The following is a 23032-nucleotide window of genomic DNA, read 5'->3' on the forward strand; positions in this document are numbered from 1 at the left end:
CACCCAAACTCCAGGATAAAGTGCTAAAGGAGCTCCACGAGGGGCATCTGGGTGGAGTGAAAATGAAGAACCTAGCCAGAGCATTTGTATGGTGGCCAGGTATCGATGGAGACACAGAAGAAATGACCAAGAGCTGCCTAGGATGCCAGAAGGTCCAAAACGCTCCACCCCAAGCCCCTCTACATCCATGGGAGTGGACCTCATCTCCCTGGCAAAGGGTGCACATCGACTTTGCTGGTCCATTTATGGACTCAATGTTCTTAATCGCAGTTGATGCACATTCCAAGTGGCCGGAGGTAATAAAGATGTCCTCCACCACCATGGAAAAAACCATCACAGTATTAAGGACCATATTTGCCAGGAATGGGCTGGCTGAACAGATCTGTTCTGATAATGGACCGCAATTTGTATCCGAAGAATTCAGGAAGTTCTTTTTTTTTTTTTTTTTTAAAAAGATGGGGTTAAGCACCACGTCCGCCCCATACCATCCCGCCACCAATGGATTGGCTGAAAGGTTTGTCCAGACCTTCAAGAAGGCCATGGGTAATGAAGACACAAAACTTCAGCACAAGGTGGATAACTTCTTGTTCGCATACAGGAATGCAACACATATGGTTACAAACCAAACTCCCGCCATGATCTTCAATAGAAGCCTAAGATGCCGGCTGGATTTGGTCAAGCCCAACATCAGAAGGGACGTGGAGAACCAGCAATTTCAAGGCATGAATGAAAGGCCAACTAGAACCTTCCAGATAGGTCAACAAGTTTTGGCCCGGGACTACCGTACCGAGAAATGGCAGCCTGGAACTATCTGCACACGACTAGGACCGCTGATGTATACCGTGGACATCGGAGAAAGCATAATAAGGCGCCATGCTGACCAAATCATAGTCATCCGAAAAGGGACAACCTACACCACAACTCTATACGCCTAACGATGAAGTAGAGATACCCATATCTACCTCCGATCCGGTGATACTGGAACCCGATGAACCCGACACTGGCATTCAAGCCGAATCAGCCTCGCCAAAAGAACCTACTACACCACCAGAAACTACTACACCACCGAGGCGTTATCCGGACCGAGTCAGGAAGCCTCCAGAGAGACTGACTTATAATTAATTAACTGTAGCAATGTGTATATTATTTTTCTTATAACATGTAATTAATAATTACTTAAAATATTATGTACTGGTTAGCTAAAAGGGGAGGAATTGTAGTGTATGTGCCTTTAAGAGCCCCATGTGTACTGTAATACCGGTAATGGCCACTCGGGCTATATAAGCCTGTATATTGTGTTGTATCTGTTAGTTCCCCTCCAGACTTTGTTTAGTAAACACCTATGAAACCAACTCCTGTCTTCAGTGTCTCTATCAACAGACACAACAAAAGGGATATGGGGAGAAGGCAGGGACAGGGTACTGAATTTGGATGGTCAGCCATGATCTCATTGAATGGCAGAGCAGGCTCGAGGGGCCGAATGGCCTACTCCTGCTCCTATCTTCTATGTCTCTATGTTTAAATGCTGGCCTTGCCAGTGACGCTGACATCCCATTTAAAAAAAAAAAAAAAAAAAACGAATTAAAGATTTCAAAAATCTATCGACCTCTGTCTTGAATATGCTCAATGATTGAAGCTCCACAGCCCTCTGGGGTAGAGAATTCCAAAGATTCACCACCCTGAGTGAAGAAATTTCTCCTCGTCTCAGTCCTACGTGGCCGACCCCTTATTTTGAGACTATGACCCCTGGTTCTAGACTCTCCAGCCAGGGGAAACAGCCTCCCTGCATCTACCCGGTCAAGCCCTGTAAGAATATTTTATGTTTCAAAGAGATCACCTCCCATTCTTCTAAACACTAGGGAATATAGGCCTAGTCTACTCGATCTCTCCTCATAGTACAATCCCCCATCCCAGGAATCAGTCCACTGAACCTCTGTTGCCCTACCCCTAAAGCAAGTATATCTTTCCTTTAGGTAAATAAACCAAGAGCTAGAAATTCATTACCGCCCAGGAATGGGCGGTGTCTTTAGAAAACTTGGAGAATTAGCGCCAGGCACTAATGCTTTAGCATTGAGCACACAATTTGTGCTCACTGCTCAAATAAATGATTGGAATCCTAATTCACGTCTTAAAGCACAAGCTCAATGCCGTTGCACTGAAAGGGTGGACCAATATCTAATCACAAGTCATGATTGTCACAGGCTTTTTTCAATACTTAAAGGGGCAGTTCTTTGATGCTGTAGAATCTCATTCTCAGCATTGCTGGCTGTGCAGCTGCCTCGGCGAGCAGCAGCAGGACAAGGAGCCGGAGGACTGAAGCAGCTGCACTCCTAGCCGATCCATGCCCCGGAGAGAGCCCGCAGATTCTGCCATCAAGCATTGGCGGCATTGGTTTTTGCTGTGGAGAGACGGAGGGCGGTGCGCTACCCAACAAGCGGCAGGAGGCCCTCGCCGCAAGTCTTCCGCACCATGTGGAGGGAGGTAGCACAGCATGTCTTGGGTAGCATTGTGGTGCCCAGGACCTACACAGTGCAGGACGCAATTTAACGACCTCACTCGGATGGTCAGGGTGAGTGACTGATTCAACAAATGCTACATACCACCATCTGAACCACTCTTCACACACTGCCCAAAGCACCACACCTCCAGCACTCAGCCACCAACAATCTCCACCTACCAACACTCGCACTCAAATCGCACACCTTGCACACAATGACAGCTATTCAAATATGGAAGGCACATTGCTCCACACTCACTCACACACTTTCCTTTCTCTTGCAGGCCAAGGTGGCTCACAACAGGAGGGAGCAGGAATGCAGAGACGGGGACAAACCGACACCCAATCACTGTCTGCGCTGGAGAATAAAGTGCTGCAGATTATTGGGTGCCAGTTGGTGGGCGCTGTGGTATGTTCAACCCTACTCCTTCTCGCATTCCATTTCCCCCTCACCCCACAAGCACTTTCCAGCTTATCCTGCTGTATGCATGCATTTCTCCCTTCCTGCCTGCCCCCACTCCCCTTAAGCCAGCTCTTGTGTCTTTATGCTTTCAAATAATGAGCAAACACGTGAGCAGCCTGCCCCTGAGGGCACCATAGAGAGCGAGGCGGAAGAAGAGGAAGCGGCAAAGAACACACTGCCTCACTGCATGTCTCACCCGCAGGCACCAGCTCTGATACTGGCACTACGTGTCCTTTAGAGGCTAGCATAGTAGTGGGATCTGCATAGAGTGAGGCACCAGGGACGAGCGGGCTGTAGCAAGGGCAGGGGAAAGTGTAGCGCGGGAGTCAGCTCTCTGGAGGGCGAGTTCGCACGCAGGTTCTGCTGCACAGGACTCGACTCAGCTGAGGACCTCGATGGGGCGGCCTTTAGAAGAATGGTGATGGGCATGCACACTGAGATGATGGGTGCCATGGCAAAGGTGCCCGAGAGCCTCTCGGCAATGATAAGGAGTGTGGAGGAGTTCGCCTCCAACATTGCACAAGGCTCTGCGCACACCATGGAGCCCATCATTTAGTCTGGAAAGAGAGACTGGTGATCCAGACCTGATGCCGCGTGTGATGGGTGATCTGGCAGCTTCTAGTGCAGCACATGTGGAAGTGATGCAACATCTTCGTGCTGTAATGCAGTTTATGCTTGGTGGCATCCAATCTCTGACTGCTCTCATGCCATCTCAGCTTGATGCCACACCAGCTCTGACTGCTGCCATCGTGGCTGGGTCTACCAACATCGACTGGGACTTTCATGGTGTTGCAGAGGCCAGCAATCTGTGCTCCAGCAGATTGGTAAGGATGCGGAGGTGCTGCCCTGGGGGAGTGGCAGTGGGTCAGTGGAGCAGGAACCTGCTGTCCTCTCTCAGGATGACCGCATGTCTGCTCCCACCACTGCCACTCTGCCATTGCCCATTTTGCTGCCTGTTATGCTAAGGTGGTACAGTCTACAGCTGGGCCTTCCAGGCCCAGAGCTGGTCGCGGGTGTTCTGTAAGGCCATCTGAAGTCTCCTGCACGGACACTCAGCAGCCTTCCACCAGCCCTGCTGCAGCCACTGGGCCAACACTTTCTAGGAGCACTAGAGTAGGCAAAGGCACAGTAATAACTGGCACTAGGGGATTGCACAAGGGTGATTAGTTAATATTTTTGTTGTAAATATGTGTTCACTGATTTTTGATAAATTTACTAATTCACTTGTAGGAACGGAGGTTCCTATCAAAGACTGAGTTCGACTCAGGTAATTAAATTAATGAACTTTAATCAAATCAAACCAGTTTAAACTGGAAACTGCTAGAACACATCAATAACAGGTCTACTCTCCTTGAGGGCTCCACGAGGACTGATCCTCTGATCAGGAGAGTGACGTCATGACATCATCACGTTCTTCCTGCTATTGGGGCATCATGTGACTAACGGCATGATATCAGGTGCTGTAAAAGTAACTAGGCATTGTACAGTCAAACAGTGTAATTAAAGGTACAGGCACAGACAGTAACTACATTGCTGTTAAAGGAATTATGTACAACCGTTCTGAGTCCTTTGGTGGCTCTGCCACACACTGACCATTCTTTTGTGGTGTCTGTCATTTCAGCTTTGCACTGTGATATGGCCTGAGAGAGATGGAATGATGGGGATATGGGCTTTAAGTTATCCTGGTGTAAGTTTGAAGGTCTGTTTGGAGGGGGTAGCAGAGTTCTGTGACTACCTCCTTGGTGAGGCAGAGCCATCTAATACACTGCTCCTCGCTGAATTGCAGAAGTGCTCTCAGCATACACTCGGAGGGTAAGGCCTCCTGATGGCTCTCCTCCTCCCTCTGCACACTTGTTCCCATCATTCTCGCTGCCTATGCTCCCTCCACCATTGATCCTGGAGGTCGAGGTGGCATGCCAGTACAGTACCCATTAATGTTGCCAACTGTAGCAGTTTGATTTTTTTTTAAGAATAAGTATAGCTACTTTTTAGTCCTGCAACACTCCTGATACAAAATAATCTTGAAATTACTGAATGAAACTGTTGGAGAATGTGAAGCTGACAAGAAACCATTGAAACTGCACTAACCTGACAGCTGCGAGTCATCACTGATGACCCCTTTAAATAATGTTCCTGGAGCCGGCTTCCTGGTGCTTCACGCCAGCTCTCCCTGTCTGCGTTTACTCCAGGTGCTAAGGTAGGTGGCTACAATCAATTTCGCAGATTGGGTAGTCAGTGACCATTGCACACTCACTGATGTCACGATCCACCTGGTACTGAGGCTCCCGACGATAACTGTTACTGGCGGCACTGCGGGGGCGGGGTGGGGGGGGGGATTTGGCATGCTGTGCTGGATTTGCCTCGCTGTGGTGATAATGCTCTAGTGCCCCATTAGCGCCATCTGCTGGTGCTAAGGTACCAAATTCCCTCCCCCCCCCCCCCCTACACAGTACTCCAGGTGTGGTCTCACCAAGGCCCTATATAATACTTGTTCATTTTTATACTCCAATCCCTTTGTAATAATTGCTTGCTGTACCTGCCTGTTGACGTTTTGTGATTTGTGTACAAGGATACCCAGGTCCCTCTGATGACCCCACATTTCCCAATCTCTCACCATTTAAAAAAAAAAAAAACTTCATTTCTCCGCATTATATTCCATCTGCTTTGTTGTTGCCCACTCACCTAACCTGTCTATATCTCTTTGCATCCTTCTCACAACTTACTCTCCCACCTAGCTTTGTATCGTCTGCAAACTTGAATACATTACACTCAGTCCCCTCATCTAAGTCATTGATATAGATTGTAAATAGCCGAAGCCCTAGCAGTGTTCATCACGATACACCACTAGTTATGACCCATTTATTCCTACTGTTTTCTGTCCGTTAACCAATCCTCATTCCATTCTAGTATATTAACCCAATCCCATGAGCCCTAATTTTGTTGATTAACCTCTTGTGTGGCACCTTATCAAATGCCTTCGGAAAATCCAAATACACCACATCCAATGGTTCCCCCTTATCTATTCTGCTAGTTACAATCTCAAAAAACTCTAACAGATTTGTCAAACACGATTTCCCTTTCATAAATCCGTGTTGACTCTGCCCAATCCTATTATTTTCTAAGTGCATTGTTACCATGTCCTTTAATAATAGATTCTAGCATTTTCCCTACTAATATCAATCTGTGGTTCCCTGTTTTCACACTCCCTCCTTTTCTTGAATAGTGGGGTTACATTTGCCACCTTCCAATCTGTGGGAACCATTCTAGAATCTAGGAAATTTTGGAACATCACAACCAATGCATCCACTATTTCTGCAGCTACCTCTTTTAAAACCCTAGGACATAGGCTATCCGGTCCAGGGGAGTTGGCTTTTAGTCCCATTAATTTCTCCAGTTCTATTTCCTTACTAATACTAATCTCTTAAGTTCCTCGTTCTGACTGGACCCTTGGTTCTGTTATTTCTGGAATATCTTTTGTCGTCTTCTGTGAAGACAGATGCAAAGTCTTTGTTTAATATCTCTGCCATTTCCTTATTCTCCATTATAATTTCTCCTATCTCTACCTGTAAGAGACCTGTGTTTAATTCGCTAACTTTTACATACCTATAGAAGCTTATGCAATCTGTTTTATGTCTCTTGCTATTTTATTCTCATTCTATTTTCTCTTTCTTTATCAATTTCTTGGTCATCCTTTGTTGAATTCTAAAATCCTCCCAATCCTCAGGCTTATGATTCTTTTTGGCAACATTATAAGCCACTTCCTTTAATCTAATGCTATCTAACTTCTCTTGGCACAGTTGGACCATTTTTCCTGTGGTGTTTTTATTCCTTAAGGAAATGCATATGTGTGTGAATTGTGAATTATTTCTTTAAATGTTTGCCACTGCTTATCTTTTAATGTAGTTTCCCAACCTACCTTAGCCAACTCTCCCCTCATACCTATGTAGTTTGCTTTGGTCAGATTTAGGACCCTAGTTTTGGATGTAACAGAATTTTGATATTGAGTTTGAAAGTGATTCAGTCATATTATGATCACTTTTCCCCAGAGGCTCCTTTACTACAAGGTTATAAATTAACCCTTTCTCATTGCACATAGCCTGTTCCCTAGTTGGTTCCTCGACATTCTGATCTAGAAAACTATCTTGAATGTATTTCATGAACTTGTCCTCCACAGTATTACTGTAAATTTGGTTTACCCAGTCTATATGATGATTTAAGTTCCCCATGATTACTGTATGACCCTTGTTACATGCACCTCTAGTTTCCTGATTTATACTGTGCCCGACACTGATTACTGTCTGGGTGCCTACAAAACAGTCCCACCAATGTTTTCTGCCCTTGTTTCTTGGCTCCACCCAAACTGATTCTAAATTTTGATTTTTCGAGGCTAAGATCCTTTCTCTCTCCTGTCTTTATCACATCCTTCATTATCAGGGCTACACCTCCTTTTTCATTTTGCCTATCTCTAAAAGTTAAGTATCCTGGAATATTTAGTTCCCAACCTTGGCCACTTTGCAACCACATCTCCGTTAAGGCTATTGGATCAAACCTGTTAATTTCTATCTGCGCTATTAATTCACCTATTTTGTTGCGAATGCTTCGCACATTCAGATATAGTGCATTTAGCTTTGACTTATTTCTATTTTTCCCTGATGTTACCTTAGTCACTGATGCCTTATTACCTTTGTTACTCTCTGTCCCTAACCTGCTCTGCTTATTTTTACCCAAAACTCTACTCTGCTCCAGAGCCTTGACATTTCTCACTGCTTTTAAATTTACTTTCCTGAATCTTCCTGCCCCAACCCCCCTTCGTTAGTTTAAAGCCCTGTCCCCCACCCTAGTTATTTGATTCGCCAGGACACTGGTCCCAGCCCGGTTTAAGTGGCGCCCATCTCAGCGGAACAGCTCCCTCTTTCCCCAGTACTGGTGCCAGTGCCCCATGAACTGAAACCCCTTCCTCCCACACCACTCTTTGAGCCATGCATTTAAACCTCTAATCTGTTTGTCCCTATGCCAATTTGCACGTGACTCAGGTAACAATCCCCAGAGATTATTACCTTTTTGAGGTTCTGCTTTATAATTTGGATCCTAGCTCCTCAAACTCCCTCAGCAGAACCTCATTCCTAGTTCTACCTATGTCATTGGTTCCTACATGCACTGTAATCCCTATATGACCTTGGAATACTGTGCAGTTTTGGTGGTCTCACATGGTGGGTGATATTGTGGCTTTGGAAAGGGTGCGGAGGAGGGCAACTGGATTAATTCCCAGTATAAAGCATCGTAGTTATCAAGATAGGTTAAAAGAGTTGGGACTCTACATTTTAGAGAAGCGTAGACTTAGGGGTGATCTGATTGAGGTTTATAAGAGAATGAGGGAAATAGATTGTGATCCAGTTGACAGTCTGTTCCAATTGAATAGATTGAGGAGGACCAGGGGTCACCAATTTTAAGGCCAGATCTAGGCTAGATGTCAGGAGGTGGTTCTTTTTCCAGAGAATAGTGGCCCTCGAACAGGCTGCAGTCTCATGCGGTGGATGCTGATTTGCTGAATTCCTTCAAGCGAGAGCTGGAACTGTTTCTGGTTGGGACAGAGATCACCTTATACATGAGGTAGGTACTGCAGGGAATTCAGAGCCAGTGATCTCCTAGTTTCAATCGCCTAGATGGGTCGGAGAGTAATTTCCCATGTCATGGTGGGAAGCATGAGTAACGAAGTCACATGGTTGAAAGACTGAAGTTCAAACTGGCCATACCAGGGTAAACTCACTGATCCCACACTCCTAGCAGGGAGCTGACTTGAAGTGAGCGTGGGTCAGTAATCGATCGATAGTCCAACTTGCACCGCCTTTAGCACAACTGACTGCTGAGAGTGCAAGGTTGGTAAATTTATCCAATGATATTAGAGGCACACAGACTGGAAAAGGAAACCGGCATATTCTTAAAATAAAAACAGAAAATGCTGGAAATACTCAGCAGGTCAGGCAGCATCTGTGGAGAGAGAAACAGTTAATGTTTCAGGTCGATGACCATTCTTCAGAACAGGTTTTAAGCAAGTTTGGGGGAGAGGAGGAAAGAACAGAAGGTCTGTGATGTGGTGGAAGGCAGGAGTGATTAAATGACAAAAGGGATGATGGTGCAAGGCAAAAGGGGTTGGTCATGGGACAAGTAAAGAAACAAAAGATGAGATGTAGATGAGTGGCAGACTCATCAACAGCTGCTGTCCAAAAAAAAAAATAGGGTCAGCGGTTATGGCCTGAAATTGTTGAATTCAATGACTCCAGAAGGCTGTAAAGTGCCTAATCAAAAGATGAGGTGCTGTTCCTCGAGCCTACGTTGAGCTTAGTTGGAACGGTGTAAGAGGTCGAGGACATAAGAACATAAGAAATAAGAGCAGGAGTAGGCCATTTGGCCCCTTGAGCCTGCTCTGCCATTCAATAAGTTCATGGCTGATCTGATCTTGGCCTCAACTTCACTTTCCTGCCTGCTCCCCATGATCCTTGATTCCCCTGTTTTTCAAAAATCTGCCTATCTCCGCCTTGAATATATTCACTGACTCAGCCTCCACAGCTCTCTGGGGTAGAGAATTCCAAAGATTCACGACCCTCTGAGAAGAAATTCCTCCTCATCTCCTTTTTAAATGGGCGACCCTTATTCTGAAACTATGCCCCCTAGTTCTAGATTCCCCCACAAGGGGAAACCTCATCTCAGCATCTAACCTCAGAATCTTATACGTTTCAAGAAGATCACCTCTCATTCTTCTAAACTCCAATGAATATAGGCTCAACCTTTCCTCATAAAACCCCTTCAACTCAGGAATCAACCTAGTGAACCGTCTCTGAACTGCCTCCAATGGAAGTATCCTTCCTTAAATAAGGAGACCAAAACTGTACACATCTGTGAGGTGTGGCCTCACCAGTGCCCTGTACAGTTGTAACAAGACTTCCCTACTTTATACTCCATCCCCCTTGCAATAAAGGCCAATATTCCATTTACCTTCCTAATTACTTGCTGTACCTGCATGGTAACTTTTTGTGTTTCATGTACGAGGACATCCAGATCCCCCTTTACCGCAGCATTCTGTAGTCTCCATTTAAAAAGTATTTTGCTTTATTATTCTTCCTACCAAAGTGGATAACCTCACACTTTCCCACATTATACTCTATCTGCCAAATTTTTGCCCACTCACTTAACCTATCTATATCCCTTTGCAGACTGTGTCCTCCTCAACTTGCTAACCCACCTATCTTTGTATCATCAGCAAATTTGGCTACAGTACACTCGGTCCCTTCATCCAAGTCATTAATATAAATTGTAAATAGTTGAGGCCCCAGCACTGATCCTTGTGGCACCCCACTAGTTACAGTTTGCCAACCTGAAAATGACCCATTTATTCCGACTCTCTGTTTTCTGTCAATTAGCCAATCCTCTATCCAGTCTAATATATTACCCCTAACACCGTGAGCTCTTGTGCAGTAACTTTTTATGCAGCACCTTATCGAATGCCTTCTGGAAATCCAAATACACTGCATCTTCTGGTTCCCCTTTATCCACCCTGCTCGTTACATCCTCCAAGAACTCTGGTAAATTTGTCAAATGTGATTTATCTTTCATTAAAATGATTTCTAAATGTCCTGCTATTACTTCCTTAATGATGGATTCCAGCATTTCCCAATGACACGTGTTGGGCTAATTGGCCTATAGTTTCCTGCTTTCTGTCTTCTTTCTTGAATAGGGGAGTTACATTTGCGGTTTTCCAATCCACTGGGAACTCTCCAGAATCCAGGGGATTTTGGTAGATTACAACCAACTATCTCTGCAGCAACTTCTTTTAAAACCCTAGGATGCAGAACAGAGAGGTCAGAGTGGGATTGGAGCGGAGAATTAAAGTGACAGGCGACCGGAAACTCGGGGTCATGCTTGCAGACTGAACGGAGGTGTTCCGCAAAATGATCACCTAATCTGTGTTTGGTCTCCCCAATGTAGAGAAGACCACATAGTGAGCAGGGAATACAGTATACTAAATTGTAAGAAGTACAAGTAAATCGCTGTTTCACATGGAAGGAGTGTTTGGGGCCCTGGACAGTGGGAAGGTAGGAGGTAAAATGGCAGGTGTTGCATCTCCTGCGCTTGCACGGGAAGGTGCCGTAGGGAGGCGAAGGTGTGTTGGGGGTGATCGAGGAGTGGACCAGTGTGTTGCGGAGGGAGGGGAAGATGTGTGTGGTGGTGGCATTGCACTTGAGATGGCGGAGGATGTCTTGTTGAATGTGGAGGCTGGTGGGGTGAAAGGTGAGTACAAGGGGAACCCTATCTTTGGTTCTGTCTTCACAAAGGAGGACACAAATAACCTCCCAGAGATGTCGGGGGACATAGGGTCTGATGAAAGGGAGGAACTGAAAGAAATCAGTATTTGTAGGGAAATGGTGTTAGGAAAATTGATGGGACTGAAGGCTGATGGTCTACATCCCAGGGTACTTAAGGAAGTGGCCCTAGAGATAGTAGATGCATTGCTGGTCATCTTCCAGAACTCAATAAACTCTGGAACGGTACCCATGGATTGGAGGGTAGCTAATGTTACCCCACTATTCAAAAAAGGTGGTAGAGAAAAAGCGGGGAATTATAGACCGGTAAGCCTGACATCGGTAGTGGGGAAAATGCTGGAGTCTATTATAAAAGATGTAATAGCAGAGCACTTGGAAAGCAGTGACAGGATTGGACAAAGTCAACATGGATTTACAAAAGGTAAATCATGCTTGACTAATCTACTGGGATTTTTTGAGGATGTAACTGGTAAAATAGATAAGGGATACCAGTGGATGTGGTGTATTTGGACTTTCAGAAGGCTTTTGATAAGGTCTCGCATAAGAGATTAGCGTGCAAAATTAAGGCACATGGGATTGGTGGCAAGGTATTGACTTGGATAGAGAACTGGTTGGCGGACAGAAAGCAAAGAGTTGGAATAAACGGGTCGTTTTCCGAGTGGCAGGCAGTGACTAGTGGGGTACCGCAAGGATCGGTCCTAGGATCCCAGCTGTTCACAATATATATTAATGATCTGGACGAGGGAATTGGATGTAATATCTCCAAATTTGCAGACGACCCGAAGCTTGGTGGGAGGGTAAGCTGTGAGGAGGATGTCGTGAAACTCCAGTACGATTTGGACAGGTTGGGTGATTGGGCAGAAACATGGCAAATGCACTATAATGTGGATAAATGTGAGGTTATCCACTTTGGTGGCAAAAACAGGAAGGCAGATTATTATTTGAATGGCAATAGATTGGGCGAAGGGGAAGTGCAAAGAGACCTGGGTGTTATTGTGCACCAGTCGCTGAAGGTAAGCATGCAGGTGCAGCAGGCGGTTAAGAAGGCAAATGGTATGCTGGCCTTCGTAGCAGGAGGGTTCGAGTACAGGAACAAGGATGTCTTGCTACAGTTGTACAGGGCCTTGGTGAGACCACACCTTGAGTATTGTGTGCAGTTTTGGTCAACTTACCTGAGGAAGGACGTTCTTGCCATGGAGGGAGTGCAGCGAAGATTCACCAGGCTGATACCTGGGATGGCAGGAATGACGTATGAGGAGAGATTGTGTCGATTGGGCTTATACTCACTGGAGTTTAGAAGATTGAGAGGGGATCTCATCAGAACCTATAAAATTCTGTCAGGTCTGGACAGACTAGATACAGGAAGGATGTTTCGGATGGCCGGGGAGTCCAGAACCAGGGGTCATAGTCTAAGGATAAGGGGTAAGCCATTTAGGACTGAAATGAGGAGGAACTTCTTCACCCAGAGAGTGGTGAACCTGTGGAATTCTCTGCCACAGAGGGCGGTGGAGGCCAGTTCATTAAATATATTCAAGAAAGATTTGGATATATTTCTTAAGGCTAAAGGGATCAAGGGATATGGGGAGAAGGCAGGGACAGGGTACTGAATTTGGATGATCAGCCATGATCTCATTGAATGGCGGAGCAGGCTCGAGGGGCCGAATGGCCTACTCCTGCTCCTATCTTCTATGTTTCTATCATGGTTCTGGGAGGGAGGGGAAAGGGTGAGAGCAGATGTGTGGAAATGGAACAGACATGGTCGAGGGCCATGTCAATCACCTCGGAGGGGAATCCTCGGTTGAGCAAAATACAGGCGTTTTAGGCATCCTGAACAGAGTTACTAACAGAATTAAAGATTGCATATTAACAGCAAACTTACTGTTTCTGTATATACAGACTCTTCACAGTCCTGAGTACAAAACCAACTCCAGTGAGCCAGAGGATGCCAGTGAAGCTGTATATTGGCCATATTACAAGCAAAAGACAGAGCTGCAGTTTAGCTTGGCAATGGTGCGGATGGACGAAGACTGTGAGGGCCTGGAGAGGCCAGCCGCAACTGAGAGCGATGACCCAACACTGCTGGAGGAAATCTGGAGGAAGGATGGAAACTGTGCAAGCCCAGGAACACCCTCCAAACCTCAAAACAGCCACATCCCCTCAAATGCTGGAGAGGATTACGCAGGGGCTACATGTGGCAATAATAAGGCATGTGGGCTGTTGGTGGCACTGAATCACGTTACACTTGCTGTTGTGCGAGGCAGAGGCCTCCATTGCTCCTCGGGAACAGTGTGTACTGTGTGTAAGAAGAAGGATTGTGATCTACACACCATTAACCTGAGTTCAGAGGACAAATCGGAGGTGTATTATTTAGAAGGTTAGTGAATTCTTTACAACTAATCTCTTCATCTCGTCTCAGTACACTTAATATAACCTGGGTTTAGGATTGCTATCTTTTGACAAGTCTGTACCGGATAGGGTTCTGATGTTTTTGTGGCTACTGTTGAAAATCAATTACAGATTTTAATAATTAATGCCTCTGCGCCATTTAGACACGGAAGTGAAAAACTGCACTTCTAGTTTAAAACAGATTCAATGGTCCAGGACTGGAAAAGACCACTACAGTCCATCTGACCAGCCAGAGTTCAAAACTAGAATACACAGTTCACCGCCTCCATCCTTCAATTGGTTTTCTCACCAAATGGCTAAGTCTTGGAGAGTTTTGATTGGAAGGCATAAAGAAGAATACAATTAGCAACTGAAACTTTGCGAAAGGATAGTCACCAAGAAATCAAATCAGGAATTCAGAAGAAACTTTTTTACCCAGAGAGTGGTGAGAATGTGGCTGAGTGTTTGAGGCGATAGTACAGATGCATTGAAGGGGAAGTTAGATAAGCAGATGAGGGAGAAGGGGGAGAGGGAAGAGGGGGGGGACGTGGCCCAAAATTGCCCTGGCAACGCCGGGCACCCCCAGCTACTGTTTTATAACTGAAATCGCTGTGAAAATTTCTAAACTTGGAAATGGAGAAGTTGTGGGAAAGACCACAAACTCCACATATTTGCTTTTGAATGAATTGAAGAACAGCAAATTATGTAGTTTAGCCACATAACTGAAATGGAAAGGCACTGAATCCCAAAAATGTCAACCCAAGAAAATGTAGAGGCTGACATGAAAGGGGAAGGGGTGAGAACCATTAGATGAGAGTGTAATGAAATACAAAATGTACCTTTTTTGAGTTTATTCAGAGAAGGAACTATTGGTGAACAATGTCCGAGTCAGTATCCTGAAGGCCAGGCAGAAACTTCAATTTGAATATGGGGAGCAGGACTATGCCTGTACGGGTAGGTGTCCTCACTTTGCTGCTCGGCTCGCCAACTCTGATATCCCTGGAGGTTTCATCACATGACCTCCCACCGACAGCTGCGCACCCCCCCCCTCCCCCAAAGCCATTGGCCGCCCGACACGTCCAACCTCATGAAGCCCCGCCCCCCAACTACCGCCATTGGCTGCCTGACACATCCATCCTCTCAATCCTAGCAGTAACTCTTTCACTCCTCCAGAGCCAATTGGAAAATCAAATAGACTTTTCATTATTCGATTGGATGATGCTTGCCTGTCAAACAGCCTTTGAAAATTTCTTGGTTATAAAAATATTATGAATGAAAATGAGAAAAATCTCAAGTTTTATTAACGTAATTATGTTGTTTCTCCTGGTTGCTGGCAGCAGTATCCTGGAGATTAATCTTAATTCCTGGAGACTCCGGGGCAATCCCAAACCCCTGCCCCCTCTCTGCTTTTCCACAATGGTCCATGGAAACAGATATCTTAACCTTTAGTGGCAGCAGAGGAGATCGAAGGTGCACCATTCATAACATATTAATTTAATGAAACACTTTAAATTCTAAAAACAAAATGTTAAAAATCCTCCGTTAGTGCAAAAGTAAAGCAAGTAAACGTTACTGCTGCTTTTGTATGAAAATGATTACTGGAGCAATCCTCACAGAACGGAAAGAACAAAGGACAAATTATCTTTACTCTGTTAAGAACATAAGAAATAGGAGCAGGAGTGGACCATTCAGCCCCTCGAACCTGCTCTGCCATTCAATAAGATCATGGCTGATCTAATCTTGGCCCCAAATCCACTTTCCTGCCTGCTCCCCATAACCCTGGACTCCCCTGTAGTTCAAAAATCTGTCTATCTCTGCCTTGAATGTATTCAATGACCCAGCCTCCACAGCTCTCTGGGGCAGAGAATTCCAAAGATTCACGACCCTCCTGAGAGAAGAAATTACTCCTCATCTCCGTCTTAAATTGGCGACCCCTTATTCTGAAACTGTGACCCCTAGTTCTAGATTCACGCACAAGGGGAAACATCCTGTCAGAATCTTATGTTTCAAGAAGATCACACCTCATTCTCCTAAACTCCAATGATTATAGTGTAGGATTCGACAGATCCCTAACTGAAGTACTGAGGTCAAGTCAGTCCGATAATAAAACGAAGTTTAATGTAAACTAGAGAACAAACAATGGCATGCAGGAGAAACAATCAACAGGTCTTTTCTTAATGCAGGTTTCACGAGGTCTAACCTGGGAACCTCCCAGTCTGACGTCATGACGTCATCACGCTTCCCGCCGTTCGGGACGTCACGTGACCAACGTGATGACGTCATCGCGCTGGTTCTGGGACTTACCCAGAACGGGCTATTTACATACAGTAAACCAACCTAGGTGTTGTAACACTCTGTTAAAGGCAGTTATACAAGGAGTCCCTTGGTGGCTTTGCCACATGCGCCCCCCCAGAAGTGTCTTTAACCTCAAGTCAATCGCAGAAGAGGTCAGACCAGCCCGTTCGAATGACTCCGATATTCCCGGAATCTCCAACCGCCATCCTGGACGCGGTACCGACCTCGGGGTCGTTCTTCCGTTCACGCAGTCGGTGCTGTTGCATTCTCGGTGCATTTGGCACGAAACTACATGGAGGACGGCAGCATCTGGCTTTTGGACCGAAACAGGCATGGTTGTAGCGGAGACCGGATGGTGGAGGCGCCGAGGCGGGGTTCTTCGGGGCGGGACGCTTCGAGGTGGCGCAGTACTGTGCATCACCGCATAAATGGTGTCGGCTTCAGCCGCGAGCGCTACACCGTCCGTAGCCTCTGACCTGGTGAGGGCTGCTTGCACCTGCTCGGGGAGCTGGCTCAGGAACAGTTCCCGAAACAGAAAACACTGTGGCTCAGAACCGAGGAGCGTGAGCATCTGGCTCATCAACTCAGACGGCTTGTCATCGCCTAACCCGGGCAGTGTGAGTAAACGTCGCGTGCGCTCCGCTTTCATGAGGCCGAAAACCTGCATTAGTCGCGCCTTAAGTGTATCATACTTGTTATCTACGGGCGGGGTCTCGAGCAGACTGATGATCCTCGACGCCGTCGAGCTGTCCAGTGCGGAGACCACGTAAAGATAATGAGTCTGATCCAGCACGATGTTCCAAAGCTGGAACTGAGCCTCTGCTTGGACGAACCAGGAGGCCGCCTGTTGTTCCCAAAGTTGAGGGAGCTTCAAGGTCGCTGCGTTAACATCCATCGTTGTGTTCTGCGCATCCTCCGCGAAAATCGCCCGCGAAGCTTCGGGGTCACCAATGTAGGAATCGACAGATCCCTAACTGAAGTACTGAGGTCGAGTCAGTCCGATAATAAAACGAAGTTTAATGTAAACTAGAGAACAAACAATGGCATGCAGGAGAAACAATCAACAGGTCTTTTCTTAATGCTGGCTTCACGAGGTCTGAACTGGGAACCTCCCAGTCTGACTTCAAGACGTCATCACGTTTCCTGCCGTTCGGGACGTCACGTGACCAACGTGATGACGTCATCACGCTGGTTCTGGGACTTGCCCAGAACGGGCTATTTACATACAGTAAACCAACCTAGGTGTTGTAGCACTCTGTTAAAGGCAGTTATACAGGAGTCCCTTGGTGGCTTTGCCACAATAGGCCCAACCTGCTCAACTTTTCCTTTCCTCATAAGACAACCCCTTCATCCCCGGAATCAACCTCGTGAATCTTCTGAACTGCCTCCAATGCAAGTATATCGCCTCCTTAAATAAGGAGACCAAAACTGACTGCAGTACTGTAAGTGTGATCTCGCCAACGCCCTGTACAGTTGTAGCAGGACTTCCCCACTTTTTATACTCCATCCCCCATGCAATAAAGGCCAACATTCCATTTGCCTTCCTAATTACTTGCTGTACCTGCATGCAAACTTTGTGTTTCATGTACAAGGACACCCAGATCGTTCTGTACCACAGCATTCTGTAATCTCTCTCCATTTAAATAATACTTTGCTTTTCTATTCTTCCTACCAAGTGGATAACCTCACATTTTCCCACATTATACTCCATCTGCCAAATTTTTGCCTACTCACTTAACCTATCTATATCCCTTTGCAGATTCTTTGTGTCCTCTTCACAACTTGCTCTCCCACCTATAGTCAGCAAATTTGTCTACAGCACACTCTGTCCCTTCATCCAAGTCATTAATATAAATTGTAAATAGTTGAGGCCCCAGCACTGATCCTTGTGGCACCCCACTAGTTACAGTTTGCCAACCTGAAATTGACCCATTTATCTTGACTCTGTTTTCTGTTAGTTAGCCAATCCTCTATCCATGCTAATATATTGCCCCTAACGCCATGAGCTCTTATCTTGTGCAGTAACCTTTTATGTGGCACCTTATCGAATGCTTTTTGGAAATCCAAATACACTACATCTACTGGTTCCCCTTTATCCACCCTGCTTGTTACATCCTCAAAGAACTCTAATAGATTTTTCAAACACGATTTCCCTTTCATACAATCAAGCAGAGTCAACATGGTTTTATGATTTTCTAAATGTCCTTCTACTTCCTTTAACAATGGATTCCAGCATTTTCCCAATGACATGTTTCCTGCTTTCTGTCTCCCTCCTTTCTTGAATATGGGTGTTATATTTGCGGTTTTCTAATCCGCTGGTACCTTTCCAGAATCTAGGGAATTTTGGAAGATTACAACCAATGCATCCACTATCTCTGCAGCCACTTTTAAGACCCTAGGATGCAGGCCATCAGGTCCAGGGGACTTGTTAGCCTTTAATCCCATTAGTTTGCCTAGTACATTTTTTCTAGTGTTGTTTTAAGTTCTTCCCTCCCTTTTGCCCCTTGATTTGCCATTATTATTGGGATGCTTTTAGTGACTTCTACCATGAAGACAGATACAACATATTTGTTCAAAGTTTCTGCCGTTTCCTTGATTCCCATTATTAATTCCCAAGTCTCATCCCCTAAGGGGGACCAAGTTTACTTTTGCTACGGTCTTCCTTTTTATATACTTGTAGAGGCTCTTGCTGTCTTTATATTTCTTGCTAGCTTACTCTCATAATCTATTTTCTCCCTCTTTTTTAGTTATCCTTTGCAAGTTTCTAAATATTTTCCAATCTTTTGGCCTACCACTAATCTTTGCAACATTGTATGCCTTTTCTTTCAATTTGACACCATCCTTAAGTTCCTTTGTTAGCCACGGATGGTTCATCCTTCTCATAGTCTTTCTTTCTCACTGGAATATATCTTTGTTGAGAGTTATGAAATATCTCCTTAAAAGTCTGCCACTGCTTATCTGCCGTCTTACCTTTTTAAATCTATTTTCCCAGTCCACTTTAGCCAATTCTGTCTTCATACCCTTGTAATTTAAGTTTAAGACACTGGTTTCAGACCCAAGTTTCTCACCCTCAAACTGAATGTGAAATTCCATCTTGTTATCACTCTTCCCTAGAGGATCCTTTACTGTGCGATCATTAATTAATCATGTCTCATTGCACATTACCAGATCCAAAATGGCTTGCTCCCTGGTTGGTTCCACAATGTATTGTTCTAAGAAACTGTCCTAAATACACTCTATAAACTTGTCCTCGAGGCTACCTTTGCCAATTTGATTTGTCCAATCTATAAGAAGATTAAAATCACCCACGATTATTACAGTACCTTTCTTACAAGCCCCCATTATTTCTTGATTTATACTCTGTCCCACAGTGTAGCTACTGTTAGGGGCCTATAGACAACTCCCACCAGTGACTTCTTTCCCATATTATTTCTTATTTCCACCCAAGCTGATTCTACATCTTGATCTTCCGAGCCAAGATCATCTCACTACTGTACCGATCTCATCCTTTATTAACAGCTACCCCACCTCCTTTTCCTTTCTGCCTATCCTTCCGAAATGTCTCATGCCCTTGAATATTCAGTTCCCAGCCTTGGTCACCTTGCAACCACGTCTCTGTAATGGCTATCAGATCATACCCATTTATTTCTATTTGTGCCGTCAATTCATCTATCGTGTTACGAATGCTGTAGATGCAGAATGGTTCACTTACCAACCTCTCAAAATGACCATTTGCATTCAGCGTTAAAGAAAAGGGCCATCATTACTACCTCCTTTTAGAGATCAGTGACTGGAGCCGTAAGGATTACTTATCTAGAGAAAGGCAGTTGTGTAGAGAGAATAGAACAAGATGCACCCTACATCTGGCCATAAGAGTGCCTGATGCATGTATTGGATGCAAAAAGTGACTTAGTGTTGCTTCCCCAGCACTTCTGTCACTGGCCTGTTAAACATACATGGTATCTATAAAGAAACATTAACATTTTACTGAAATATAGGTGCTCCTAAACATGATCCCAAAAGCTTTCAGTACCTTGGACTCAATGCCCCCAGCATGTACTGGGCCTACTACAATCAGTGATCTACTTGTTTCTTTACACAGAAGGGGTGCCCCCCGATGATTGCTCTGGGATGATAATGAAAGTAATGAATAGTGACTGTCCATTCTTAATTCACAATGAGCGTGACCAATACTTACGACCTGGCAACGGCCACCAAAGGATAGTTCTTAGTCGGCAGAACTCTGAGTCTGGTAAGTGACGGTGTTTGAAATAACACTCCTGTGCAGCAAACCTTCTATCTTGCTCGATGTAGCTCTATATTGTTAGCAGATTTGAAGTGCATTATTTATTCCCTAGTGGAGTGAAGTGGAGAGGCACGGAAGTGACTCAAGCCAACTTCAGCTTGTCCTCCTAGTTCCGAGTGCCCTGAGAAGCTATGTACAGTCAGTGCCAGCCGCAGACACTCAACATTTCTATGAAGATTCACAGTAGTTAGAAAAAGATGTCAGAGGGCAGCAACTCCAAATCTGTATCGGAATGGAAAAGGCAGAGAGAAATATGAAGTTTGGTATTTTGAGTAAACTTTGAGGAAGTCACCAGTAATACAGGCTACTGACAGGGCATGGTGAGAGAGCAGGAAGAGGAGAGTATTGCATTAGTCCCAGGCTCAGATTTACACAAGTGGGCCCAATAGAGAAGTGATTGCAGGATGACTATCTTACATCGAGTTCTGTCCATGTGATGGGCTTGAGAAGCATTACCTTGCTGATGTTAGCTGCTAAAGGCAGGGAGTGATGAGCAAATGGTTACTGAGGGTGGTGTCACTAGAGTGTGATTCAATCAAAGTCTAGAATGAGAACTTTACGAGAGCACTGAGCATTGAAGAAGATCCTACCCACACAGCAAGAAAGAGAGACATTTCTCAACAGTTATGTAAAGGTTTGTAGCTTTAACCCTCAGGAGACAGTTGCAGTATCACTTCGCTTTATTCAAAATGCCTGTTTCCTTTTCTTGTGTACCTACTGTTGAAATATCAATTCCCTCTGTGCAACTTATCCCACTTCTTTACCTCTCTCTTTCCTCAAGGAAACTTTTTAAACTGAACTCCATATTCAAACAAACCTGAACAGTTTGTGGGGATTATTAATTCCATTACTGACTACTAAACAGTTGTATACAATGTCTTCCATAACATTGCAAGTGACATCTCACACAAGCAACGCAGTGTTAAGTCTGGAGTGCAAGTTACATAATTTGGGTTGAAATTGCACTGCGCTGTATTAGTGATTACATTCATCTGAAAATCCTTTGTTAGCCAGTTAAAATAAACAGATTAGTAAATCTATCAAAGCGTGAGTTAATTTTGTCTTGTTTTGCTTTGATAGAGGTTCCTTTTAATTCAAGCAGTCATAAGTAGGTTAAAAAATGGCCAGTGTCAGAATCTCATCCCAAGCTCAACTATTGCAAATGTCATTGGTCGTCTGCAAAGCCTGAGGGAGGAGCCAAGATGCTCGAAACAAACAGACTGCGTGATTCTTGTATTGCGTTTGACAGCCAATTCTCAAACTTGGTTGATAGTTCTTCAAATCCAGGAACGTCAGATATTTAAGGAGCTCGAGCTGTTCAAAACAGAGTTATTTGGGAATTTCTAAGATGTAGTTCCGACGGGCACAGCTCCTATAGTGGGAAGACATACGCGCAGAAAAGAAAGACTTATGCTATGTAGAGAAGTTATTTACAGAAGAAAAGCTTTGTATTTAAATCTAAAATAATCTTTTTATTATTTTCCTTTCAAGGAGCTAAGCCGAAGGATTTATACTTTAACCTAGAAAAATGTCCCATTGCACTTCACAAAAGGTGCAAGGAAAAAGTGGATGCGGAGCTAAAGTAGGAGATATTGGGACAGGTGACCAAAAGCTTGGTCAAAGAGCTGGGGTTTAAGTAGTTTTTTAAAGGAGGATGAGGGTGGAAGGGCAGAGGGGTTTAGCAAACACATTCTGGAGAGTTGGGTCGAGGTGGTGAAAGGCATGGCTGTAAATGGTGGGACAAAGGGAGGTAGGAATGCACAAGAGGCCAAAGCCAGAGGAAGCAAGGGCTAAGGGGTGGGGTGGGGCAGTGCATTGTAGGGCTGAAGGAGGTCACTGATAGGGAGAGGAAGGTCAGGGATAGACTTAAACACAAGGATGGGAATCTTAAATTTCAGGTGTTGGGGGAACGGAAACCAATATAAGTCAGTGAGGACAGAGGTGATGGGTCATCAGGATTTAATGAGGGATAGGATACGGGCAGCAGAGTTTTCGAAAAGCTGAAGTTTAAGGAGGTTGGATGATGGGAGGCTGACCAAAAGAATAATCAAGTCTGGAGTTGACAAAAGTATGGATGTGGGGTTCACTTGAGATGGGCTGAGGCAGATGCTAGGTGGGCAATATTACGGGGTGCAAGTAGGTGGTCTTTGTGATGAAGAGAATATTTGGTCAGAATCTCAGCTTGGGATTGAATAGGACACTTGAGGTTGTGAACAATTTTGTTCAACCTGGGGAGGGGGATAGAGTCAGTGGCAAGAGAACTATGTTAGTGGCAGGAACCGAAGACAATGGCCTTGGCCTTCCCAATGTTTAGTTGAAGGAAATCACGACTCATCCAAGACTGGATGTCAATGAGTCTAGTAGCACAGACAGTGTAAGGGTTGGGAGAAGTGGTGGAGAGGTAGACCTGGAGGGTCATCAGTGTACATGTGGGAGTTGACCCCATGTCTACGGCTGATGCCACCAAGGGACAGCATGTAGAGGAGGGGCCAGGAATGGATCCTTGGGAGACTCTGGAGACTGTGCAGGGGTGGTAATAGAAGCTATTGATAGACATGCTCTGGATATGTAAGTGGAACCAAGTGAGGGTAGTCCCAGTGAGCTTGGGCACTGAAGGACAGGGTTTGGAGGAGGAGGAGGATGGTGTGGTCGACCATGCTAAAGGCTGCAGAGAGCATGAGGAGGGTATTGCATCATGGTCACAGTCACAGAGAATGTCTTTTGTAACTTTGGTTAGGGCCACTTTGGTGCTATGGGAGGAACCAAAC

At 45.1% G+C, this 23032-nt stretch overlaps 1 protein-coding gene across 2 annotated transcripts in view; it reads left to right on the top strand.

Moving 5' to 3' along the window:
• The window catches only part of LOC147107466 (uncharacterized), a 47410-nt gene that overhangs the window by 15377 nt on the left and 9001 nt on the right, over positions 1-23032 (top strand). The window contains exons 3-4 of one of the 2 annotated variants that reach the window (XM_086006519.1): positions 13175-13652; positions 20061-20210. In XM_086006519.1, coding sequence (XP_085862645.1) covers positions 13175-13652; positions 20061-20210 — 628 coding nt within the window. The remainder of the gene's footprint in view (positions 1-13174; positions 13653-20060; positions 20211-23032) is intronic. The other variant, XM_086006520.1, reaches the window with a different exon arrangement.

This window comes from Somniosus microcephalus, chromosome 14 (genome assembly GCF_052327205.1).
Source record: "Somniosus microcephalus isolate GS21.2 chromosome 14, FLI_Smic_1.0, whole genome shotgun sequence".
In the NCBI taxonomy this organism is placed as follows: domain Eukaryota; kingdom Metazoa; phylum Chordata; class Chondrichthyes; order Squaliformes; family Somniosidae; genus Somniosus; species Somniosus microcephalus.